Genomic DNA, 27,867 nt, shown 5'->3' with positions numbered 1-27,867 from the left:
ATAACCAAAAGTAGCACACCAGTCAAGACAAGGTCCTCATATAAAAGAAAGTGTTCAGTGAGGTTTTAAAAGTGGACACAAACTTGGCTTATTTGTTATGTTGGCAGGAAATTCACAAAGTTTAGGGGCCCAAACATAGACTGTATATACAAATGGACAACATGCCTTAACCTTCTCCTGTTGAACAGGATGAAGCCAATATATCCTGTGACGGACGCTAACTCATTGTGAATTTGCAACATTAATCTGCACAGTAGTGTTCACAACAGAACAGATTCCTCTGTCTGTTTCAAGCAGACACTCAAGGTTATGGAAATTCAATGACTCTTGTTGCTGTTTGTTACATTTTCTGTTTCTGCTGTACTCTGCTGATGTTGTTCACACAGCTACACAGGAGCTGAATTCTTATTTAGAGCTGTCAATCATGACATCATGGTAATCTACTACACAAGTTGAGATTCAGAAGGTTTCTTTCATAGGATCTTAAACAAGGACGAGGACAGATGAGCAAAAATGGGAACATAACAGATATAATAGATGGTGCCTGACCATGTAAGGCTTTAAAAAAAAAAGCAATAAAATCAATTCTAGAACTAACTGGTAACCATGGAGGTCATAAAGAACAGGAGTGGTGTGCTTGTTTCTCATGGAGTGGGTTGAAAGCCCAGCAACAGCATTTGTCTGCAAATGTCTTGATCAATGTGACGTTTGAAAGCTAATGTTGAACCTTGATGATCATAGAAAACTTCAACGACTGTGTATCATAAAGAAAGTTTTGTTTGTGAATGCCTTCCTAAACAAGCAATGTTTATAGATTCATCTCACAGAAAGACTTGGATTGTGAGTTAACACGAGCTTGTATCAGAGATGTTGTGACTCAACACATTTGTACAATCGGAGGCATATTTGTTCCATTACACAACACATGTGCTTCAGTCGGTGCAAGTTGTCCTTAAGACCCACTGTATTTATTCCTTTCTGAATAGTTAACATTCACTGAAGCTCAATGGTCTGCCTCAGATGTGTTAATAAAGAAGGATGAATAGAGGAATGAATAGAAGTAGGGAGTGACGAACAAGAATGTATTCTAGTTGATGAATGGAGATCATGTAAGATGGAACCTTTCACAGTTTCTTTTGAATATTAGGGTGACTTAAGCATCACTAGGGCACAAGTATCTTGTGTTGATTTCAAATTCAGAGTCACCTACCAAGCGCTATCATTTCATGTAATTATTCTTTATAATATAATCCTCACTTTTTTTTTTAGGTTACGTGAACAGTAGATGTTTGTGATGAACATGTTTGTGGAGAGTTAATGAACAATCCAATCCCGAGGCTTTATCCACCCACTGTGTGTACAGCTGATCAGAGGGCACTGCTGTGTTCACTTTGAATAGGTGTTTTGGGGTTCGGCTGCTGTTTTGTTACAGCGCTGGGTTGTAGACCTTATTAGCAGAGTATTGGGCTTCAGCGTGACTCCATCAGGTAAATCAAGGCAAGCTAGACCCAGGACCCTATTAGTATGCTAATAAAGTCCCTTCTCTAATGACTGATAAGCAATTCAGCGGATTCCGTCCTCGCTCCGCTTGTATACACAAATAAGTGAAATGCCCTCTTAACATGCACGTCAACACGCACACGCAGAGCTAATAGTTTGCACATTTATTTTTTATGTTTCTCATTGCTGGCAATTTATTCATAGCCCTCCCTCCTCCCCTGCCTGGTCCACATTCACCTGCACACACAGACAGAAAATGATTAAATTCTAGAAAGCATAATTTGAATAGGACAGTTAATAAGAAAAAGATATTTGTTGTTTTGACTGTCAATCAGAGTGCAGCCGGAGTCATCGTTTTAGAAAAGTTTATTTCCCTGCGCGAGTTTGACACACTTGATGTTTGAAACATGTTTATACAGATGCCTCAGGGCGCAGGAACAGCTCCGTCACAGATGACACTTGTTCCACAGCAGATTGTGTTATTCTTTTGGACATGTAACACCAGCTGAGCAGCATGTCTAACTCTTGCATCTCTTGTTTTTTTTTTCCTCAGTGCTCAGTGGCCTCTGCTCCAACGACTGTCCTGAAGATGTCAAGGTAATAAATCTGTCTTTCTGTATCCACCTTATGAATGACAACACAAAATAATTGTGTATCTCTCCTCTCTGACAACTCACAAGCTCTAGGTGTACTGTCTCCAGCAGTTCATCTTTATCTTCCCACAGATTCTCCTCTCAGCATTTTTTTCTGCAGATTCATAGAAAAAGACAGAAATAAATCCAGCGCTGGTAAAACTTCATGTGTGTGGTGGAGGATCAAGTTTATAGTCTGGAAATTAAGGAAGGGGATTTGAATGGGTGATGTGTTTTAGAGCTCTAGGGCAGCATAAGCTCCTCATTTTATGCAAATTGCCAATCTTTACAACAACTTCAAAATGAAAAGCTCAAAAAGTAAATGTTCATGCATAGTTTATTAAAAGCTTATATGATTTTCACCATCTGGTAGACAATATTATTAACAGACTTTAAAAGTCAATAGCCACCACCTATGCTGCCTGTGTCATACTGCTGTGTTGCTTGGCATTTTCCAATTAAATATCAGTACATGACCTTTTGTATTCAAGGGCAAAACATATGCCAGGTGTTCCTATTTCAAACTGAAGTCCTCAAGGGAGCGGTTTGAGTTTGTTTTTTTTGTTATTGTCAGGGTCGTTTCGACTGCAGTTTTCTCTGCAGATTCTCAGTTTGTACTCAAAATTCTGTTCATTTAAATTTTTTCAAGATTCAAGATGTGTCACTCCGGTTATACAGGGACACTTGTTTGAAATTCTTAGCTTAGAGGCTCCATTTAAAAGGGTAAATATTAAATATATAACATCATTAAATAACATATTAACTAGGTAATCACATTAACAAGCTGACAAAGTGTTACCAAAAACAATACGTATGTAAGAGAGAATATGTAAATTATGGAATATACATTTATCGCACTAAGGGGGTACACTGCACTTCTGTTGTGAAGTTTGTATTAATCTAAGAGTCTGAATGCCTGGTGGTTGAAGCTGTTCCTTAGTCTGCTGGTGTGTTCTTTTGGAGTCCTGTACCTCCGACCTGAGGGGCAGCAGAGGGAACAGACTGTTTGGGTGTCAGGAGTCCTTGATCACCCTCAGGGACTTCCTGAGGCATCGCTAGGGGTTCAGCTCCTGCTGGCATGGCAGCTAACCCCCAGTGATGAGCAGGGTCATTCACACCAACCTCTCCAGTGCCTTACGGTCCCATCTGGTGCAGCAGACAAAACCAGTCGGTAAAGCAGCCTGTCTGGAGGTGCCCGGGTAGAAGTTCCTGAGGATTTGTGGAATCACGCTAAATTTCTTCAGGCACCTGGGAAGTCTTTTTTGTGCTTTTTAGCCCATTTCGTAGATTTTCACCCCCAGAAACTGTTCAGTATCATCAATGCTGTCTCGTTGATGGTGGCTGTGGGTGAGTGATTCCCCTCCTCCCATAACTAGCAATGCTTTGAGAGACTAGTCCCCCCCCCCAACAGTAAGCTCAGGGATCTGGGTCTGACCACAGCACTGTGTGACCATTTTCTGGACTTCCTGGCAGACTGCCTCCGACTGACATCTTCACCTCTGACCCTCAGCACAGGAGCCCCCCAGGGCTGTGTTCTCAGCGCCCTCCAATATACTCTCTACACCTACGTCCGTGTGGCAACTCAGGCTTCAAACACTATGGTGAAGTTTGCAGACGACACAGCACCAACTTGCACTGGCTATGAGAAGGCCTACAGAGAGGTGGTGACCACCCTGGTACAGTGGTGCCAGGACAACCACCTCTCCCTTAACGTCTCTAAGCCCAAGTAAAGGGGTTCGTTGTGGACTAAAGGAGTGAGGGCTATGGGACGCCAGTCATTCGGGCTGACCACAAAAATATAAAAAAAAAACTTTTTTTCTTCAAGGCTTCACTGTGTATCTGTTTGACAGGACAAGACCTTACTCATCAGTTTGATATGTTAAAGCTTTTCAAAGATTGTGTTCGGTCTTTCACAGTGAATTTGAGCCACTAGCTTTATGTACGTCACTTTTTTCAATTAAGTAAATAAGATGAATATATACTTCAAAGATTCCAAAACCATAATGTGCAGATGATCAAAATTTTACATAAACAGGGGTAAGATGAACTTTTATATATACAAAAAAAAGAAGCACATTTGGACTCAAACTAGCAGCCAGGCCGCCCACTTGGAGGACATGGGGTGCATCAACTACCGGTAACCCCTTGGCTATGATAATAAATAATTTGTCCTCCATCTCAACAATCAAGAAATGCAGAGGAGACATTTTGACTATTGTCACACAGTAATCCCAAAGCAACCTGCCTTTAAACATATTGGACAACATTGCATGTTAACAGGTGATATGGTTTAGCTTAGGCTCGAGTGAATAATTTTATGCAGATGACTATGAGGTTTTATTTTTGTTTGTTTGTTGGTTGGTGTGTTTGTTTGTTTTGTCTAGTCCTTGCTTTGCCTAATTTAAATCATTTAGTAGGTTACAAGTTGTTTCTAACATGGATCATGTTGGCATAGACACACCCTTAAACAGTCTGCTTTTTAGTTTTGAGTAGTTCATAGTTTTAGCATTGTACACTCCAGCTCAATTGCATTTTCTGATAGTCATAGCAACTAACTACATTACAGAATATTGCTGCTTCAGACAGAAAGCAGAGGTACGTTAATGTCTGATAGCCTCCAACCTGCGTTCCCAATAGAAGGACACCAGACGTACACAGGGATTGTAAATTCCACATATTTTTGAGTAGACTTTTTATACCTTGTTGAACATTTTCCTAACAAGTTTTTGGTCTTAATAGCTAGTTTCAAGTCTTCTTCAATAGAGCATGTGCATTTTAAATATTATAGTCCCATCAAAAGTAACATACACCGCAAAGCAGGAATGCTTTCAGGACTGGAAACCTGGGACTCGCACATCAGGATAGTGGTGTAGCAATGTGTACCTTGTCGTGTACACATTGATGTCCCCTGTTGTCACAGATCAATGGGCGACATCTCAGTGGCTATATTTATTTTTAGACTCTACGCCCATGATAGGAAATCTGCTTCATTTTATCGGTCTGAGCTTTTAAACTACTATCCACTTTTCAATTTAAATGTAGCCATCAATTGATGGAGCAGTTAGCCATAAGCACCTTTTATTTCTCTCAGAGAACTCATGTCTGATGATCACATGTGGGCGGACAGAGAAATGTGACAGAAACGCAGCGACCACGCATCACTCATCATACAACCTTTCACCAGTGGAAAGCCCTTTTGCAAAACACATTAGCTTTGACATCAACAAGAGGCTGCTGGTATACGAGTTGTTTTTGCTTTCTGTCTGTCTGCTCCTCCACCCGCTCGTTGTCTAACTGAAAGGCATGATGAATGCAGTAGACGAGTGGAGCTCGCGGCTGTTTCTACCCCTCTCCTCTGCCATCCATCACTCTCTCTATCTTTTCATTTCACTCTCCCACTCCTCTTCTTCTTAGTCACACCTCTCTTCCTCTGTGTTTCTTTGAGCCCACTAATCTGCAGCTCTTTGGCTTTCTCACCCCCCCCCCATTCTCTCTCTCTATCTTTCTTTTTTTTGACCTCATTTCTATTCCTCTCTCACCCGACCGCTTAGTGTCACAGCACAAAGAGGGCCAAGTCTCTCCTGCACTGTGTGTGTGTGTGTGTGTGTGTGTGTGTGTGTGTACGCGCTTGTGATTAGCTGATGTGACGCGAAGGACGGCTCGACAGATCTCTTCATTAGTTGTCATCCTTTGGTAATGAAGAGATAAGACAGCCCCTCTGTATCCGCCCACACAGGGGCACAAACACGCAACCGTCAAACTCATTTATGCTCAGTCAGATTCCAGCAAGCTAGGTCAGACGCCTGTCGTGTCACCTAGCAAAAATAAACTAAAAAACTGCTCAAGGTCACTGTGGTGACAGTATGCCTGTCTCTCTCTCTCTCTCTCTCTGTGCTGTATTTCTCTCCCACCCTTTCCTTGCTTGTTTCCCCCCTGTCCTCTTTCACCCTCTCTGACAGACAGCTGATGTGATGAACAAACTTGCAACATGTCAAAATGTGTCATTTTGTTTTGAATGTGTTTGCATTTGTGTCTCTGCAGCCTTTTGGTGTAAACCAGCCAGGCCCGTATGTCATGTACACCACAGTGGACTCCAACGGCTACCTGAAAAACGCCTCAGGCAAGTACTTTTAATTTCTTTCCATGGTAGCTGTCTCTTCTTACTCTGAACTGCCCGCTTCAGTGACAGAGAGGAACTACATATTTTTCTTAAAATGTCACCGCCTGATCTTTTATACATGCACGTCAGGTTTATTAATAGCATAACCCCCCCTAACAATGACAGCTGTCCTTACTCTGGCTGAACACGGCCGGGTTTGTTTTGGAGGATTTCATAAAAATTAGAGAAAGGAAGATAGAACTATTGATTTTATTTATTTCTTCTTCCATTCCCTTCTTTATATAAATGAGAAAGCAGACCAAAGCTGAAGCAGAGAGGGCAGATGAAGAAAAGGCAGAAAGAAGGTCCTCCCAAACACTGAAGTGAGAATGATTTGATAAGGCCATAATGCTCGCTCCATGATGTCTCTGGAGAGCGAGTGCTTAATTCACATTACCCAATCTACATTTTAAGTAATTATAGGACTTACTGAATGCAGATTTCTAAATTAACTGTTTCATAAAATGCTATAATTTATCTAAACGTTATTACATTTATTACACAATTATCATTATTGGATTCAGTTTTAAGGAATTCATTATTTTCGGTAGTTTCATTTAGCCTGGAGTTACAACAGTGTCTATGGGATACACTTTGTTTCTGCAGGGCTCTTTCAGAAAATGACTGTGAAATAGTTTAAAACGCTGGAGGCCGTTCTGCCTCTGGAGTTTCTGTGTTATGTTTTGTCACACAAGACTTGTGGACATGGATGTGCTCTTATTGCAGTGGTATGTGATCGTTCATGCACTTCTGACAAAGTGCATAAAGGATCATGATCGGGCTGTGTCCATAAGGCAACTGCAACAACATTAAAGTTGATAATGCTTATGTACCTTGGACAGTTTTCCTTTATGTTAAAGGCTGAATATGCAATATTTTACACATAAATGTAGCAAAAATCAAGTATATCCTCTGAAAATAACAGATCACCTTGCGTATAAAAGTTGTTTAATTGAGGGACTAGAGAAAAGAAGAATAACATACTGTACTCACTGCTTAATTGAATTGTCACGTAAGCGTTTTTAGATCACGGTCATTTTGTGTAAATTTACATGCTACTAGCTAACTAAAGATCGTTAGCATTAGCATGCTAACACAACAATGCAGCGCAAGTTGGTGCTCAAGGGTGACATCGACTGGATCAAAAAGTTGCATATTCTTCTTTTAATAACTACAGAAGAGCCGAATCAGACATTTTAGTCTGCAGTTGTCCACCTCCTAACTGCAGAGCATTGATTGAGCTGCCAGAAAGTAGATTTCTCCTGTAAAAGACAAACACTGGAACTAAGGGCACTAAAACAACGATAGAAGTGAACTCCTGTTTTCCTCCGAAGATGATTAAAAATGGGGACAAGAAATGGTAACATGATGTCAGTGATATGGATGATAGTGGCAGCTCACCAGACTTTGCCACTAAAGAGCATCATAGAAACATTAAAATGCTTCATTTAGTGTCCAATATTTTTTGTTTTAAGACCTCTGCAGATACTTTGACTTGGGATTGTTTTTCTGAAATTCCATGTTCAAACAGCTCAACATGTTTTCTAAAAGGGCTTCCCCCTGTTCTGAACTGTCAGCCAGTCCTGTCAACACCAGTTCACTCATTCTTTAAGGAACACAAGAAGCAACCCAAAATCCTCTCAATTCAAACTTTTCTGTTCTTTTTTTAAGTCAGTTTTTCTCCTTGAGTTTATTGTTACCGTTTGGTAGAACTTGTATCATCACATGGTGTCCACAGGATGAGATACATAGAAAGATGAGACGTTGAGGACAGCAGTGCTGTGTCGTATTAGCTGCGGTTAACCTAGTTGATGTTACACTGTGGGAAGGACACAGAGCAGTATGAGGACAAGATGCACTGACAGCCCTGGGTCAGGGATATATATAGTCTGTGTGTGTGTGTGCGCTCCTGTGTGCAGCATAATGTTACTTTGTCAAATGTCATTGTTTCATTTATATATTGGCACAGTTGGACTATATACTTATTTTAAAACAATTAGACAGATCACAGTCCAGCGTCTTTATTATTTTAACACTATCAGACAGATTTAAGCTCCTGGCCCCGACACACTGCAATGAAACTAAACCTAGTTTGGCTGCAGACTTTTCGATAAGGGTTACTGCCTCCAAACCGAAGAGTCGACTAAATATTAGCGAGAACCATCCTGTATGTGGTTATATCAAAGCATAACCAAAACGACAGTCCTATTCCCTCAGCAAACTCTCCACTGGTTTGAATTATGCACTTTAATGGACACTGAGAGAAACAGTGAAGAGAGGGAGGCAGGGGGCTATTACCACCTGCACCCACACCCACTGCAGAGAAGATGGGGAGTGATAGAGAATGGCACTGGATGTGGAGGCAGATCTGACATCCTTTTGAAGTGAGACAGTTTTTCATTTTTAATCCAAAAGGAAAAAAGGCTTGTAACAGTTGTGTTAGGATGTTATTTATGAAGGTATTTATTTAAACTATAGAGGTTCTGATTGTTTTTTGTCTCCTCATATTGATTATAATACTTAGACTTAAAGGTCACATATTATGCAAAATACACTTTACCATGGTTTTTCGAACACTAATATGTGTTTCTGGTCCACAAACCCCCCAATGATGAGAAAAGTCCATCCTCTCCTTCTTTTGCCTGCTCCACTTTTCAGAAAATGTGGGGTCAAACAGGCTGTTTGGAGATTTTCCCTTTATGACATCACAAAGGGCAGTAACCCCTCCCCCAGTGGGGTGACACTTCCACAGCTAGGTGTTTGTTCTGCCCTCTGAGTCTGCCTTTCCACAGTAAACAATAGGGCATTGTGCAAGAAAGCCCAAGCCACATCCCCTTCCAGAGAGGGGGCGTGGTCAGACACAGCTCATTTAAATATTTAAAGGTACAGACACAGAAACAGTCTGTTCTGAGCAGGGCTGAAATAGAGAGTTTATAGATCAAATACAGGATCAGAGTGGATTTTAACAAGAAACTTCACAGGCATGTTTTGGAAAGCTCTGAGACTTATTTAAACTTGTCGAAAAGGAGGAGAATATGTGACTTTTAATTATTTGCCTTTGCTGGTTCTCTACAAGTGTTATTTTGAAAAAGACATTAACTGTTCGAGAGACCATCGACATCAACAATTTTCCCTCTTGTACCTGATTGTTCTGATGATGAGAGAAAGGGTAATGGACAATCACATGGTCTGTGAAGCACAGAGTCAATCTCTGGACTTTTGACACTCCACAAGATGGTTAGTGGTGTAACCACTTCTTGGCATACTGAGGCAGTTTTTCTGTTTGTTTTTAGGGAAATTCACAATTTCAAATATTTTCTTAACAAAAATGTTTCCCCTAACTCAGCCATAGTAACACTCATTGATGTAAACTGCAGCTCGTCTGGTTTGCTGAGTAATTCAATTTAGAGGCGTAACTCTAATTGAAAGTTGATGCGTAACTCTGGAAACGACATAAGCGCAGATTTTTTTTGACACACAAATAAATTAAGATAAAAACCCTCGCAAACATTCATAGAAGTAAAGTCAGCAGAATGGACCATACCAATGGGGTTACAGACCTTGAAAGCCGTTAAATTTGTCTGCGGTGAACCAGTTCACCCATCTTTCCAGAAACCTAAGAGATGAACTCTCACAAGGTTTTAATAAAGGTATTCTAGTTTGGCCTAGATCCTGGATGATCCATCTAAATCCCTTGAGTATATTGTCTTGACATGTTGTGCACTCAGTCAGTACAGCTCTCTCTGAAAAAAGAAAATCTTCTAGATACTCTGACAGCATTTTTATGTTCCTGGTTTGGTTTGTTCAGTGAGGAGAATCACGATTATTGAACATTTAACATCCCGTTATACAGTCTGCCTGTCGTACCTTCATGGTTTCTTTCCATTTGAGAGGTGACAGCCGGAGAGAGAGAGAGAGAGAGAGAGAGAGAGAGAGAGAGAGAGAGAGAGAGAGTAGCCAAAGACTTCGCGGCAAAACTCCCCAGACCCCTCATTTAACTGCAGCAAAGTGCTGCTGGGGAGCAGGTTGCTTGTGTATGTGTGTGTGTGTTTGTGTGTCTGTGGTGATTTAAAGTGTATTTATTCTGTAGCTTGTAGCTCGGGGAACAGCCAGCAAGGCTGCCAGAGATGAGCAATGATGTGGCGCACACAAAACACACGCACTGATACACACCCACGATGTCTGGGCCTCTCCACTGGGGCCCAACGATCTTCACTTACCCTTCACCCTCCTGAAAGGGGGAGACAGCGCTGAGGAAAGGAGAGATTATGATATGCTGAGAGATGGGGTAAGGGCTGGAAGCTGGAAGCTGGAAATACAGGAGGAAGTTAGGAAAAAAGAGAGAGGAGAAGTTATTGAGTGATTTGGGATGCACTGAGATTGTGAGTAGAGGAAGGAAGAGAGATGATTTTGGTAATTCAAGAGTTTGAAGAATGAAGAGAAGAAGATACACATTGAATTAAGAGAGGGGGCAGAAAAAGAGCACACCTTTCCTTCCTTTAATTTATTTTTCTTAAGTTCATTACAACACACCAAAACCGCTCTTTTCTCCCTACATGAGACTCATATATTAAGCTGTACGATAAAATGTAATTAGTCTGCCATCAGCACTGGCTGTCGGCTGGGCATTATTCATTTCCAGCTAACAACTTCTTTCTGTTTATTCAAAGTAACGTGATCGATGGTTTTAACTATATTATTCATTTCCCTGCGGTTATAGCGGACCTAAACAAAAGGCCTCGCTGAACAGGCCAGAGTGCTTTGACACTTAAGCATAACTTCTGAAAATTCTGACAAAATGTTCAGGGTGAGCTGCATGTGTGAACGCAGGCAGCCACATTTTCCACCCTGACTTTAACCTGAAGTTTTCCTGCCAGCCCCCCCTGGTAAAAATGTCCATGTGAAGTCGGGGTGAGCCGATGTGAGAACACATGAGTAGGAGAGAGTTTTTATCCTGTTAACTCTGCACGGCGGATGCAATCAGTGTGCTTTTAATCAAACTGCTTCATCATGTTTTCTGTGATTGGTTCTGCTCTTTTGTTGATACTTTGGTGAACTACACAATGCGTTGATACAATGGCAAACAATTTCATCATAGCATTTTCCTCTGACGCTTTGCCTGCTTTGTTTTGTCGTTCTACTGTCATGCCCTGCCTTCTTTTTTTTAACTTCCTTAATCAGTGATTAAACATGTTTTAATTAGTTTTATAATGATGTTTCTGGGGAGACTTTAAGGTCATTTTGAGACTCCGTTCGACAGTCTTCTACAGCCCGCCTTGCTGTTGCTCCTGCAGTTCTCTGTGTACATCATCCAGAATCTTCCTCACTAAGGATTTCAATAATTAACTTTAAGAGAGCAGCTTTTCTATAGATATAGTACATATCGTAATGTATTCACACTCAGGCATAATACAGATGTCTTGTAAACGTCTTATAACAAAATCAAAGGTCAGCAGCAACATCAGCAAGGTTTTTCTCTTTTCTTTGTGTGTGCGTGTCTGTCAGGTGTTTGCATGTGCATGTGTGTGTGTGTGCAGTTGCATAACTTGACTTTTCTTCTCTTCATGACCTTGTGTGTATGTGTGTGTGTTTGTGTGTATCTGAGTGTGTGCCATGCCCCCTTACTAAGCATGTTGGATGGATGAGCACGGGCTGTGATTCTGACAACACCACACCTCATTATCAACTGACTCCTGCTGAGAGAGGGAGAGAGAGAGAGAAAGAGAGAGCAAGCAGGATGGGGAGAGCTTGGTGGGGATGAATAGTTGAAGTAATTAATTAACAGCCTTTTTATTTCTCTCTCTCTCTCTTTCTCTCTCACAGTGGACACTCTTAGAGACACAGAGACGGATTAACTCTGCTCTGTTTCCCTCTGGGTTCAAGCTCACTCCTGATCATCCATGACCATTTCTCTTTAGATACCTGGGGAGCAGCATAATGTGCTGCTGTCAGTGGCATTATTAACGTCATGGTCAACCAATTAAAAAAAAGCAAGAGAGGCCATTGATTTTTTTTTTTATTAGACCCACAGATTTGATTCGACATATCCAGGAAATAATATCAACCCCCTCGGTTAACAGATTACAATTCATCGTCATCTTCTTTAATCGAATAGAGTTGATATCCCTCAGGTTAGATTTGATTATTAATCGCTGTCTGTGTTGTCACTTCTAATATGGTTGTCTTATGACTCAGGACTGGAAAATGAATTAGCCTCTTTTTAACAGGACCAGACAGAAGGAGGGGAGAGAAGAACATTTCTGAATCTATTAGTCACTACCAAAAAGTCCTGTCAAAGCCCAGTGATGACATGGTGCAACACTTCTCTAGTCATCTGTTCTCAAACATGTCCACATCAAAGTTTTCACAAAACCAACAAACCAAGAAGACCATTTTTATTTTTTTCTAAATACAGTTTTGTCTGTTTTTTCAGAGAGATTGCCGTACAGTCCAACATACATTTAGGGGGGAGGATTTCTCTAGTACAGAAAAGTGGATGTTTCCTCCTGCTTCTGCTTTGGCTCCTAACACACTGCAGCTGACCCCAATATACCGCTGCTGTTTTATTGTCCCTGGAGTCAGAGTCCTGGTCATCATCTGTGTTTACTGAAAGGCTGCTGGGTGTGGTTAAGCCTTAGGGTTCACCCAGCCACTGTACAGTGCCTTTCTCAAGGACACATCAGCAGTGCTCAGGAAGTGAACTGGCACCTCTCCAGCTACCAGACCTATTTCCAGACTTTGTCAGCACTTGGACTTGAACCGGCGACCTTCTGGTTACCAACCCTACAGACTGAGCTACTGCCACCAACAATATATCAAGTATTAAAAAATATACCAAATACACTGAGTGAGAAATTAACAAAGTACATAACTTTACATCCATATTCTTTTCCTCGTGTTTCCATTAGTTGTTTGACAACATACTTGAGACAAGCAAATGGATAAGGCAATAAATTGTCATCCCGAATTGTTTATTGCAATTATTATTTAGCTGGTGCCAAATATTTACTTTTTTTTTCAATCATATTTCCTGGCTTTTTTTACATATTTTTATCAACAATTTGGGATCACAAATTTATCACAGAGTGCACAATTTTTTTATTTTCACCCCAGTCCCAAAATAAACTATTCACCCTCTAATTACCTCCCATCCCCCTGAACACATCTCTCCAAACTTGTATATATGGCACAGCACGGTCTTATATCACCCACCAGATGAGGTATCAACATGATAAATTAAAAACAGTAAGCACAAGTTCATACAGTGGGTCAATGGATACAGACAAGTCAATCAATCAATTATTATTTGTATAGCGCCAATTCATAACAAATGTTATCTCAAGACACTTTAAAAAAGAGCAGGTAAAAGACCTAACTCATTGTTTTAGGATGTACCTTCCAGAATACATCGCATATTCTTGGTCCCACATAATCAAGAAATGGAGTCCATACGTGATAAAATATTCCAATTTTCCCTCCAATATGTCAAATATCCCATGGGGAACAGATCCAGCTTACTGTAGGTAACACATGCTGCAGTTTTTAGCATTCCAAACAGAAGACTTATTGGGTTCATCCTGAGATCCTTCTTAAAAACCACATTCAACATTTGAAACAATTTTCACCCTAAAATCCCATATATGCACACAAGTCCACACATTTCCTGCCAATTTGACTCACAGCATCGCTACTCATGACTCTTCAAGGTGGTAATGGAAGTTAATTGGCCGAAGCAGAGGTTATTGCCGTGAATAAATGCACTTTTGTTTTTACCTTTTGATGGGAATTTCATGATCAGATATCGTGATGTATCACTATGTGATTGTCTTGCAACATATCTGTTATCTCAGAATCACTGTTTTGTGATATTTTTAATGGGGCCTTGTATCGTATTGTATCGTATCCTTTCTTGAGGTGCTCTGCAAATTGCACCTTTTTGAAAACATAAACAATTTCCTTGTTTTTCTCAATTTCATACATTATCACTCCAATGTCTGTAAAATAGAAATATAGGCGCTGTCATTGCTAACAGTAATAGCTGTTAGGGCCGCCTAACAAGTAGTAGATAAAATGTGGTCGACTACCCCCACTCTGGGTGGCCAGCTGTGTCCAGATCAGATGAGAGTGTCCACGGTGCCAAAGATGATACTTCACGGACATATTTGTAGGAAAAATGAGGAGGGAGGACAGACAGAGACTGGAAGAGAAAAGAGTGAGTGCTCATAGGGAGGAGAATCATAACGGGCCCAGATCAATGTGGAGCTCTCTGCAGACTGTCCAATTAGGCTAATGAGTTCAGGGGATTAGCAACGGCTCACTCACACATAGAGCCCACATACACATACTAGTTTTATGCAAACAACCTTTAAAAAAAAAAACCTGAAGCACTCATCCCCAGACGTATTCATTGACCTTTTAGGTATTTTGAAGATGCAAAACAATTTGAAGATGAAAAATTGTTTGTAGTTGACTTGTACCTTCACTTTCTAAATCATCAAGCTGTGTCGTAAAGAGCCAACAGATTCTCCTTTCATCAGGTCAGCAGTGACTGTTACCCTATTCTTAAACTGATTCACTGCACAGTATGTGTAAGGTAGACATGGAGCACAGAGGGAGACTACACAAAATGAGAGTTGTGGAGAAGGTGGAAAAGAAAAATGAAAAAGGTCTGAAAGGGAGAAAATAAGAGGGCACAGAGAACAGTGCAGAAAGCGTTGAGTAGAGCTGAAGAAAGAAATTGAGTGAAAATGAGGGTGGAAACAAAAGATTGGAGCTCAGAGAGATCAGAACCGAGGAGGAGAGAAGATGAGCAACAAAAAAACTGCTGGAGAGATAACTGTCCATGCAGACATGGAGAATTACTATTGATCAGTTTCTGCATGTTTTTTCGCTTACCTAGTTTCACTCCCTCACCTCACACCTCTGTCCCTTTTACCTCATTTCTTCCCATGTTCTGAATCCCTCCTCATGCCTCCCTACTCTCACTCTCCTTTGTCTCTCGTCTCTTTCTCCTGTCACCCTGTGATCTTTCTCTTCTAAAGCTAAATTATAGATGCCATATATTCTCCTGAGATAAGTGTATTTTTGTATTTTGTCACAGTTGTTTTTGGCCTAGTTGTTTATATTTCAGTTTAATACATTCTGGGGTTTCAATGAACAAAATGTTTCTCGGATCTAATGTTAAGCATGAAAGAGTGTGGAGCAGTTTCATTATGTGCAGAAAAAATACATCATCACCCGTTCCCCATCGGCTTGCAGTTAAATGCTCTTAATATTACCTGATGTGTTCACACATCAGCTCATCCCGACTTCTAATGGAAACTTTAGGAGGGGCCTGGCAGGAAACATTCAGGTTAAAGTATGGTTGAAAACTTTTGCCATTTCTGTTCACACATGTGGCTCAATCCAAAACATTCAGGACATTTTCACAAGTGTTTTGCATGAGTGAATAGGGTTTATTAGTCCCTTATTACAGAGTCAGACCAATCTAAAGTTGTTTAAGTAGCTTGATTAAATTAAACACACAGTGTGTAAATTCCACCACCAGGGGGCTATCAAACAAAACAATTACAAAAGATGACGTCGAGGCTGGCGGGGAATCATGGGAGTGATTATCTTTGCTACTGCAACCCCACCCCAATGAAATCTAACTCTGCGTTAACCGTAGGGAAGACGAACAGGTGAAGCAGACCTGAGGGAGAGAATATGTTTACCGACGATGTATCCAAATATAATTTACATGACGTTTTTATCACATCAGCACATACAGAAACAGAACGGCAGCTTTCAGTAGCAGTTGCTTCCTGATACAGCCGTCTTTGACTTAAGATCCGGTGTTTCCATAGCAACGATAAACATAGTGTCTGTCATGGTGGCTCTGTCGTTGCGGCAACTGCGACAGGACATGTCCCCCAAAGTATAAAATTAAGGATTTGTCTGACTTTGAGAACTGTTGGAAATATTTGAAGATTATCTTTGGTTTGTTGGTCTGTTAGTCTTGGAGAGAGTCTGCCATCCATTGGACCATACCTTTAGCCATGTCTGTCTTTGTGTCTGTACATGCTCGGTGCTTTATTGGATAGGAGAGCTGAGGAGAGAAAGGAAAGGTTGGTAGAAGAGAGTGGGAGATGACATACTGCAAAGGGCCGAAGTTGAATTCAAATCCAAGGCCGCTGCGACGAGGACTATAGCCTCTGCATTTTGGCCTTGCAGCCTAACCGCTAGACGATCCAGCGCCTCGTGTGTTTTAAGTGTTTACTCCTTCTACCAGGGTTTCAGTCAACAGGTGTCATTCAAAAGAACATTTTGTTGCGATATCAAAAACTGTTTTGGTGTTAACTGTGGGCTCCATTTGGTGAGGACTTCTGTCCACATTTCTCAGAACAAAAGTACTTGCATTTATTTTTAGCATACAAGGTCAAGCTCATGTAAGATCAAGTGTGCAGCTCATTATACTGTATGTTCTCTAATAAAACTCACAAGAGAGCAAGCTTATACTGCACTCTTTTAAATAATGTATCATAACTCTGACTTGTTTGTTTTTGCCATAAAATTCTCATTATCTCTTTGTCGTTTCAGATGTTACTGTGTTTTTATCTCTGAAGAATAAACTACAGTTGTTTGTTATTGGCCAAGGATAGAAAATTTAAAGGAGATTAATTTTTAATGAGGATGCTGTTCCTATTATATGTTTAATGAGGACAAACAAGGGTGATGAAGGCTGTCTTCAGGCTTTCTCTCTCTCTCTCTCTCTCTCTCTCTCTCTCTCTCTCTCTCTCTCTCTCTCTCTCTCTCACACACACACACACACTCAGACGTTTAAGGTGTCATTTCGGTCTTGGTCAGGGCGCAGGTGTCACAGGATTTAGTGCTGTTGTGTTTGAGAGGCAGTGTAATGCTCGATGGTGATAAGGACGGATCAGCTGTGTATGCAGCCCTGGAGCTCCTTCAGGGTATCACCCCGCACACACAATTTCATATAGACTCTCATATACACACATTTTTCTGCACAAATCAATGTCCAGATCTTGAAACTGTTGTATGGACACAGAGGGGGGGCTCTTTAGGCGGGGCAGGTTGTGTGTACGTGTGTGTGTGTGCGCACCTCTTTCCCCCATACTCCATCCCTGCAATTTGCTCCCTTTATCGCCATCAGGGGAGCAAATGGTTTCTATAGCGACAGGCACAAAGAAATTCTTCTAGTTTGAAGCCTTGGGGAGGGTGTGAGTGTGTGGGTGTGTGAGTGCAGGGAAATGGTGAGATCATGTTAGCATTAGCAATTTGCTAATTTTACAAGATTTCAGATTTGATTTTACTTTCACAGTATTTTCTTTTTAATTCAACTTATTTTTTAATCAGGTTTTTTTTTTTTTTTTTTTTCCATTTTCCTTTTTTGTTCCCTATACGCACTATATACACTTGACTCCATTTTTTTTTTAGACAGATTCTCTCTGCAACCAAATACCATAAAATCTGAGGACAGGATGAGTTTTTTCATGAGGATATGCTTCCAAAGAACTTGACAGATGGACACACACACATTAACATCTTGTAGCTCCCTCAGAGGCATCTGCGTCTTCTTTATTTCTCTCTCAAATGTTACATTTTGCCGTCTCATGTCCACTAGAAATAATAAGTTTGCCCCGCTTTAATATCACAAGGGGAGAGCATTTCCTTTAATCCTGCTCGTTGTCCTCACTATCAGCAAATGTGCTGCAAGAACAATGAGGAACATAATGTCAGGACATTATGCCAAGCGTGACACTTGCACTACCAGCGACTGGAGGTAAAATGGAAATAACATATCCTTAATCCAGATTCCGCACACAGCTTAGTGCTAACTCAGGTACTCAGTGACCTGCATACAGGAGTCTGCATGAATTTGAGATCAAAGTAGAGGAGTCATAGCATTCAAGGGCATTTGCATCATCATAACTGTGTGCGGAGTGTTTCTCAACACTGAAAACTGAGGGGTGTACTCAGAAGCCAGTTTGTTAACTGACTTCATATTGTCTCATGAGGACAAATCCTTCAAAAATATCAAGTGATAGCACTCTACAGCTTTTGTAAACGAGGTGTATCATAAGTTACCATGTTACAGGTCAAAAAGAGAGAAAGATTTTTGACATCTTAAGTTCTCGGTTTATGCTCATCACTTATGAAGTAATAATCTTGCCTTGTACCCCTCTGTGCAGAATATTGTGAGGTATTAGTGTAAACTTTAGATGTGTGTTCCTCCAAGTAGGATTTTTTAAATCTATGCAGCTGTCAGCCTTTTCACACAGGCACAAAACTCCTGAAAAGTTGCTGAAATGTTTAGGGTATCTGTATGTGTAAACACCAATGACCAATTCCCCCCCCCCCCCCCCCCCCCCGTCTTTTTGCAGACTTTTTCCTGCCAGCCTTGTAAATGTTCCACAAGAAGTCGGGGTCAGGTGATGTGTGAATGCAGCATAAACTATATGCATGGTTGAGTCTCAGTGACATCATACATTGGTTTCTGAAGCTGACCTTTGCAGCACATCAATGGAGGACGCCATTCTGGAAATACTGTTTCAAACTGACTTTCAGTCAAACGAAACTCAGGCTAAGCTTCAGCCAGTGCAATCTAATAAACGCAATGAAGCTGCATCAGACTCTTTTGTACACAACATTATCTTTTGTCCATTTACATGTAGCCTTGATGTAAAGGCAAAAACTGCCATCATGGTGTCAGACTCTGTTGCTTCGTCCGACATCTTGGATATGTTGTAAACTACACTGAGACTTTTGCAACATCCTTTTTACATCATGTTGTTCCTCCTGAAATTCTCAGGAGTGAAACCACAATGTTGTTTCAATTAAAACAGCAATTATAATGATGTGTATAGACATCAACCGGAGCACTTCTTAAAGTCAGATTTTTAACAGATAAGCAAAGGATGAAGTTCAGTCTAGTACAGATGACAGGTCAAGGCAGTATTTGAAGAAAGACACATCTCAGTTTTGGGATTGAATAAAAAGAAAATATAAAGATGAAAAATGTCTGACATGCTTGAAGGAGAAAGTCTTTTACTTCATTTGTTATATTTATTTTGTTTCTTCTCATTTCCCTGAACACAGTGCCATCTTAAGAGTTCTGTGTGTTAACTTCTAGGTATGCATGTTCCCTTGTTCGTGATAACTAATGTTATACATATTTCTTGTCCACAGAGTGTCTATGTGAGTGTTTTTAGAACTTGAAAATGACAAGTACACACACACACAGACACACACACACACACAGACACACACACACACACACACACACACACACACACACACACACACACACACACACACACACACACACACACACATACAAACACAAGGGTGGCTGCTTGTGCTGCTTTGAATCCGCTTTGTCTTTTAAGAGATGGATTGTAGGCTGTCAGTCATGTTCACAATGTTTCCTTGCCAAGTCCTCCACTGGCTCTGAATATGGAGATCTGACAAACAGACCAACACACACACACACACACAGACAGCCACTCTGATACACCGCTCGGCATAACAGACTTTGCCAGCCTCCCCATGTTGGGATATGGCTTTGCTCCAGCCGTGGACACTTTTTCTCGCCAGTCTACACACACACACACACACACTCAGACAAACACACACAGCACTCAGCAGACGCAGGCCAGGCTCCCTGCCTGCATCATAACCCTGCTTGATCCTCCATCAGACACACACACACACACTCTCAGACCCACTCTACCCTGCTGACTCGTCGAGTGTAAGCCATCCACCTCCTGACAGAGAGCAGCAGTCCGTCAAAAGTTCAAACCAACATTGGCTTAAAGGTCCAGTCCCCTCAAAAAACAGGCCGCTGGACGGGGCTCAGTGGACTGATTTAAAACTGCTTCCCCTGATGGATCCACCTCAAAGTGAAACTGTGGGGGGCAGTCAGTTCTCTGTTAGTCAGTCCAGTGTTTCATTAGTGGTATGCAGGGAATGCCCATTAGGGTCCAATATTTAAATGCCCATTTTAACAGCAGAAATACACTGTTTTCACAGCCTGGAACAAAAAAATATATCAACATATATATATATATATATATATATAAGCTAATTTCTTTATGGTAAAATATATAATAAAATATCTCTTTTGCAACAGATCCATTTTGATTATATTAGGATTAGAGTTTTGCATACATGTGCATAAATATGGGCAAGGTTGATTTGACTGACAGGTGTGTGCGTTGTAGTCGTTTACCAGGAAGCTTAGCGCCTGCCCTGTTTATCGATTGACCGAAAGTTAGTTGGAGTTTGTATTTCCAATATGGCCACCGCCATCTTTTGGCTCTTCAAAAACCAACGGGTGACATCACTGAGACTTTGTCCATATTAAACAGTTTATGGTCAAATCCAGAAACTGTGTCAGCCTGACTTTCCTAACCCACATTCAGTTTTTATGCAGAACTTTATACATGCAAAAAAAAGCTCAAATATGCGGCCTTTCTTTCTGGACCGTTTCTGGCTGAATTATGTTCTATTTTGTCTTGTCTTCTGTGAGTTGAGACCGCTGGGGAATAGAGGTTATGTAGGCTTGCTCTATGCAAAGCTCTTTACGTTCTACTTGTTTTACATGCCTTTGTTTAAAAAAAGGTACAGAAAGTAATGCTTTAATGGAGACCCATGAAAAGTTCCCTCATAGTTTTAGTAATGTGCAGATATGACAGCCTCCCCCCTGTTTCTGTTCCCCTATGATTCAATTTTTGTTAGTCTGTGCATGGCGCTGGCCAGGAGATGACGTCTGTCTGCAGGTTTTGAGCAATGGGCTTTGTGTATTTTTACAAACTATTTTAGAATACGCAAACTGTTTACTCTATCAGACTAAAAGTCACCTTGAAACTTCCGGCATGATTTATAACAATACTTTTTGTTAAAATGTCTTTTTTTTAACAGAGCTGTTGGTGTGGATAACAATTGAATGACATCAATAACAAAGATACCCAGGTTTCCATTTTAGCATACTGCCACTCTGTCATATTTATGGGGGTGAACCTTTGCAGTATCTCACTCCCCCTGCTGTGAAATCAGCTGAATCTGTTAGCTGTTAATGAAAAACGCTAAAGACTCCACTGTTTTATAATGGCTGTTGGATAGCAGGGGCCTTCATATCTGTATTTTTTTGTGTAGGTCTTTGTTTGCTGTTTTTGTACATATTGGATCTTATTTAGCAACCCTACTGTTCGACATTTCTGATTTTCAGTCATTTTGTTGTTACTAGGTTCTTGTTTTGATTATTTGTGTCTATCTATCTATATGTTTTATTATCATCCATCCATTATCTATACTGCTTATCGTGTTCATGACCACGGGGCAGCTGGAGCTGATCTGAGCTGTCATTGGGTGAGGGGCGGGGGGACATCCTGGACTGGTCGCTATTCAATCACAGAGCTGACACAGACAAATCTTCATGCTCACTCTCACACCTACATGCAATGGAGTGATTCAAACCAGGAACCTTCTTGCTATGAGGACTGTGCCACCATGCAGCACTTTTTGTTATTATTATTAAACTACGGCTGGAAGCATGGCTAAAAAATGACGGTATTTGTCCAAAAGTCACTCGCTCACCTGTTGTCTTTATAATATTTCAGAGAACTAACTTGATCATCATCTAGTACATAATCCCCACAGCTTTTCCTCTTTACTGATCTGGTACATTTCTTATACAGGAACACACACACACACATACAGTCCCTTTTCAGTAAATGTCAGACACCACAGAATCCACTTTCAGTGGCTGTTAGAAGCCGGGGCTTTGTACCACCCTGAACAAGTCAGTGTCCATGAAACTGCACCCATCTCTCCCTGGAAACAGCCAATATTTCTGTCTCTTACGCTGAATCCAGAGTGCCATTAAGGCAATTAAGCTGCCTCTTTACACCAGCACAGCCCTTCACTAAAAACGCTCAGAAAAAGGAAAACATAGAGAGATAGCAAGCGAGTGAAAAAAAAGAAGAGAGACAGTAGAGATGAAAGGGTAAAAGTCGATGTGTCTATTCAGCGTTCAGGTTGATCAGAGCCACAGAATATACATTACAGCATAATGGACGGGCGTTTATTACACTATTCTATACAATTACTGGTTTAAGCCGGGTTTATGACACACTTTCTTCAACTGGCTGATTCATTTGTACCTCTTCATCTGATGTTTCAGAGTTTAAATGTAAGCTTTGTCTTGTGCAGTATGAAAGAGGAAAGATTAGAAATACTGAGCTGCAGTGAGACATCGACCGTCGTGACCCAGGTTCAGCTGAGGTGGTCGGAAATGAACTGAAAAATCTCTTCTACAAAACTGAGCCGAGGTTAGGCACAGATTAAAAAAAATAAAGAGAAAAGGCAAAGCTGTTGTGCTCTCTGCCTGCAATACGCAGTCTATCCACATTAGTTCTGATCACTGGCTGCCTCCAGGCCTTCCATCTCTGCTCCCATCCCTCTCTCTCTAGCTCCTTCCCTCTCTTTGTTTACCACGTAGAGGTTGATTTATGTCGGCTGCACTTGGCAGAGTTGGGTGGCGTGGGCGAGATACAGCAGCTTGAAGGGGAGAGAGCAGAAGGGAGGAGAAGAAGAAGGAGAAGGAGAAGCTGAAATGAGTAAGGCCAAATCGGAATGATGTATCACGGGAGGCAAGAGAGGGATGAGCAGAGAGGAGGAAATGAGATGCTGAGGGACGGAAGAGAATAGTAAGTCAGGAGGGAAGGATTTGAGGAGGAGGGGGGAGGTTGCGTGAGGAGACAGGGGGGGGGGGAGAGGTGTTGGACTGGCCTCAGGTGTCTCAGTCTGATTTGTATCTTTTATGATGCTTGTTCATGTCAGAACACAAGGTCTCACACTGCAGTCCCCCCAGCTCCATCGCTCCTCTTGTCTGTGTGTTTACTTGAACGTTTTAGTTTTATCACTGACACTCATGGTCAGAATAGGTCAGGTCAAAGCTGATTACTTTACATCAAACTTTAATGATCACTTTGGGAAAGTAGAGAGCAGCATAGCAGCTACAGTAGCATAAGCACTATGTTAACATGCACAGCTGCAATTTAATCAGAAAGTCAGGACTGAACATGTGCAAAGTTGAGCTGTCGACTGGGTAGCATAAGAAATTATATTTATTATATAGAAGTAAAATTCTGTGCATGATGGAACAAATTAATTAAGGTCTAAAATGAATGCATACATTTTTTATCAATTGGGATTAATCGCATCCTATTTTGTCCCTTTAGCACACCGTAGATAAGCCTGTGCAGTGTCTCCCTGTAGTCACAGTGATGGAAAAGAACAACACTGCTGTGTCTTTGAATGCCTCATTTGATGATGACTCAAAAGAAATATCCACCTCATGACATCAAACATTTACATTTGTTAACAATTAACAAATTTGATCCATAACAAATGTCTTTTTCCGTTGTTAAGTTAATGTCGTGACCTTCGATCTACCAGAAGGTCCTCACTTTATTTCAAAATAAAAGTGGGCTTAAATTCAGACATAAAGTAAAGTTCTCTCAGCTTAAGAAAGCTAGAAATTTCAAAATAAAAGCCTAACAAATTTTAATTTTAAATGCAAAATAATGGAATTTCAAACATGAGATTAGTCACAATTAACTATTGAAATTTGCCAATTAATCGTGATTAAAAATCTAATCGATTGACAGCCCTTAGTTTATTAAATGTACAGTATGTATGAAAAAGTTTTCAAATAATCAATACAAGCAGAAAATCAAAACTAAATGTGCAAGGAAAACTTGCCAAACTCTGACACAAGCATGGCTGGGGGTAAAAACAATCATCAATACACTGTCCTTTTAATCATACAGAGAAAAAGTATGAATTTTTGCATCCCACAACTTCTTAATTTATTCTGATTTGTATTCCTTTGACTGTGGGTGATTAACTGGAGGCTATGACAGGGCAGTTTTTTCTGATAACTTGAGAGCAAGCAAAAAAAAGAGTCACATATAAAATGTAGAAAAGTATTGGCACCACTCAGTCTGCAGTAAAAGGTTGTGGTCTGTGCCAAAATGCAATAGAAAAAAACAGATGATTAGCCAAACTCCCAAATAAGACTGGTAGTCTGAAGCTCCACTCATTGACTCAGTTTGATTGTAGCTCAACTCTAAGACTTGTTTGGTTCAGTTCAGATTATTTTGAAGTGGCAGAACACGATATGATCATTGCAATGAAAAAAAAAAAACCTCTGCCTCGCCCTCTGCTACCTCGTACTACTCTGCCAAGCCCCGCCCACCAAATGATGCACCAAGTACACATGCCAACTGTTGTCCCTGTAACTGTCTAATTCATTCAGCTGGTCATGTCTGACCTCAAAGGACAGAAACACTGACAGCTGATCAGTATACATCTGGAAATAGTTGAAAAGTAGCAACAAGTGATTACTGTACAGCTGTTGTTCTCTCAGCAGCACCGAGGCAAGTTAGAGAGAGCAAGAGACAGAGAGAGCTGTTGACACAAATTATGTTGAAGCTGGATGATGCTAATGTGTTCAGAATGGTCTAGTTATGTGCAAGGCAAGCTAATCTTGATTGTTTGTTTATTCAGATCAGATGATTTTTTTTAATGCAATACATACAAAGGTGGGGGCAGACACAAAAACATTAGAAAGAAGTTACTATCCACAACCAAACAACTACTAAATCATCTTCAAAGACATCCTCAACATTGGTTTAATAGATCGATACAATCATGGAGACATATGGCAAGTGGACATAACATATGGTGTAAATTATTTGTCACAATGATCTATACATTTATCATAGAATAAAGGTATCACAAAAGTTTGCAGGATTCATCCTCCTGTGCTAAATGTTCTGTAAATCGATCAAAATGCATCATTAGTATTGAATACCCTGAGAGTGCTGAAACACACACATCCCTTTAATGACATTAAAATGTGTTTTTCTCTCCTCTCCCCTCCTGCAGCTGGTCAGCTGAGTCAGTCAGCTCACTTCTCCCTGCAGTTGCCCTACACCGTGCTGGGACTTGGACGCAGCGCTAACTTCCTGGACCACCTCTACGTCGGGATCCCCAGGCAGCTGGGAGAGACGGTGAGGATATATGAGAGGTTTATATATTACCTGGACACCTCACAGCACTAACTGCATGAACTGCTGATGGTCTAAGAGAGTATCACAAGAGAGATAGAGGTGTGTCTGAGAGCTCAACACACTGAGGAGGAAGATGAGAATAATGGGTGGATCAAAAATCTTACCTAATTAGGTCATATCTGAGCAGCCTTACCTCAAATAAAAGTCGGACATGCGTAGCAGAGACATTCAATGGCAAAGCGTTAAAATAGCCTCGCAGTCTTGGTGTTCAGAAGCAAAATAACTTCCTTAAAAAATGATTCATGGCAAATTCGACATCATGTACCAGATGTTAGACATTTCTTCTGAGGTTTGTGAGCGTTGTCTTGAAGGGAATCAGACGTGTGCTCGTGTTTTATGATCAAATAAGAAAGGCTGTGCTGGAACAGGACTGACTTTTTTATCTTCTAATAACACTCCTGATTCACTAAGAATTGAATGCGGCCGCTAATAGCTCCAAAAATGTTGCATCATTTGCTACAGCTGTCTGCTGTATCTGCAGCACTAATGATAATCAAGTGCAAACATGCCCAAAACGTTACCCTGCTCTATGCAGTTTGCGTCTCTGTGTCTGAATATGAAGATGCAAAACGAGAAAGCGGTCTGCACCTTTGCTTCGTCAGGAGATGAGCTCTCATGCTGTCGAAGCTGTTTTGACTATTCATCCTAGAAGTGTTATTCACTTTTACAGCCTACCAAGGTCAATATATGAATAAATAAGGGCGCTGGTGGTGCAGTGATTAATGCGCGAGCTGAGGCTATAGTCCTCCAAGCGGATGGCCCAGGTTCAAATCCGTCTTGTGGCTCCTTTCTCCACGTTATTCCCCACTCTCTCGCTCTACCTGATTTCCGACTCTATCCACTGTCCTGTCTCTACAACAAAGGCTGAAAAAGACCCAAAATAAACCTTCTAAAAAATCTGATCACAAAGTCAACGGCATTATTCAGACGTCAGCATGTCGATGTCAACCAGAGTTAACCAGAGCAACCGCACAGGAGGCAATGTGTCTGCTGGGAGGAGCCAGGTCATAAGAAAGATTTAAAAAGAATATAATTATTATGTTTATTTTTCATTGTTTTATATGTGATTTTTCACACTTAAATATAATAGAAATCAAGTATATCCTCTGAAAATAACTGAGTCATGACTGTCTACAATGGGTGTAACACCCGAGTCCCACTGTCTGTGATGTTTTCAGAGTTTTCAGAGTCCTATCTTCACTTTGTTTACATCGCCTGGACGGCAGGCTGACTCCTCCCCTCACGTATAAAAGTTGTTTAATTGAGGGACTAGAGAAAAGAAGAATAACATACTGTACTCACTGATTAACTGTGTTTCTAGATCACGCTCATTTCAGGTAAATTTACATGCAGTGTGAAGATACGAGCATAATAAAGATCACTAGCATTAGCATGCTAACACAACAATGCAGCGCAAGTTGTTTTGGTTTCATGCTGGTGCTCAAGGGCGACATCTGCAGGATGAAAAAAATCGCATATAAAGCCTTTAAGTAAGTGGAAGTAAGAAGATGTTTCCTTGTGTGTCTCTTGATGAAAGACAAGCAGCAGAAGTTTTATTTTGGAGTCAGGATTGATAAAGGTGCAGCAACTCCCCGAGATAATCCGACATATCAGCCCCTCCACGTCTTCACTTTGAGCTTCAAACTCTTTTTCTTCTTTTCATATCACCAAAGAGGATACATGAATGACTCTGTGCTTACTGTCAATACAAACCAGCCTTAGATTAATACTCTGAATAATAGTTTGGATTTCTGTTTTTTAATGAATCTGCATTTCAACACTCCACTACTTCAAATGTCAGCGCTCTTCAGCTCAGCTCTCTTAGCTGCTTTCACATTCATCTCCATCTCTGTTTTCTCTCTCTGCTCGCACTCGTCACACTCAGTATTAGGTACGACGGGGCCCTTTTTCCCTCCCCTCTCGTGTGGTACCGAGCTCTTCGTCAAGATGCTGATTAGAATTGTAGATGGGCTCGGTCCGCGACTCAGAAGCGAAACACTCATCTCAAAGAAAACGTCTTTGTTGTCCCCATCTCGCACACTCCTCATGCAGAGATGTGATCTTTTTTTTTCAATTTTTCTATCTCCTTCTCGCCTGTTCTTCCTACAAAGTGATTTAATGAATGCCTTAAGATGCAGCCCATTATGCAGAGTAGATTTATTTTTACCCCCAGAGGGACTAGGGAGTGGATTAACTCCATCAAATCTACCTGTAATGAGGAGAAGCTTTCTCTGTTTGTCAACTCCCTTCATCTATTCATCTCTCATTTTTATTTTCTCTCAATTTTCATATCCGTCCTGCTCCCATTTTCTCATTGTCCCCCCTGCTGTGCACATTCTAATGTTCTCCTCCAAAATGAGACTTTCCGCCTGCTGTTTCACACAAGGAGAGGTTTTTGTAAAATCTACTCGGATATCTTCCATCTTCCGTCCAA

At 40.9% G+C, this 27,867-nt stretch overlaps 1 protein-coding gene across 1 annotated transcript in view; it reads left to right on the top strand.

The window, feature by feature from the left end:
* Positions 1 to 27,867, top strand: part of itfg1 (integrin alpha FG-GAP repeat containing 1) — a 171,151-nt gene that overhangs the window by 126,861 nt on the left and 16,423 nt on the right. The window contains exons 13-15 of the mRNA XM_061042495.1: positions 2,054 to 2,097; positions 6,174 to 6,252; positions 25,249 to 25,373. Coding sequence (XP_060898478.1) covers positions 2,054 to 2,097; positions 6,174 to 6,252; positions 25,249 to 25,373 — 248 coding nt within the window. The remainder of the gene's footprint in view (positions 1 to 2,053; positions 2,098 to 6,173; positions 6,253 to 25,248; positions 25,374 to 27,867) is intronic.

Source organism: Labrus mixtus, chromosome 1, assembly GCF_963584025.1.
Source record: "Labrus mixtus chromosome 1, fLabMix1.1, whole genome shotgun sequence".
Taxonomy (NCBI): Eukaryota; Metazoa; Chordata; class Actinopteri; order Labriformes; family Labridae; genus Labrus; species Labrus mixtus.
This window is presented reverse-complemented; position numbering and strand designations above follow the sequence as displayed.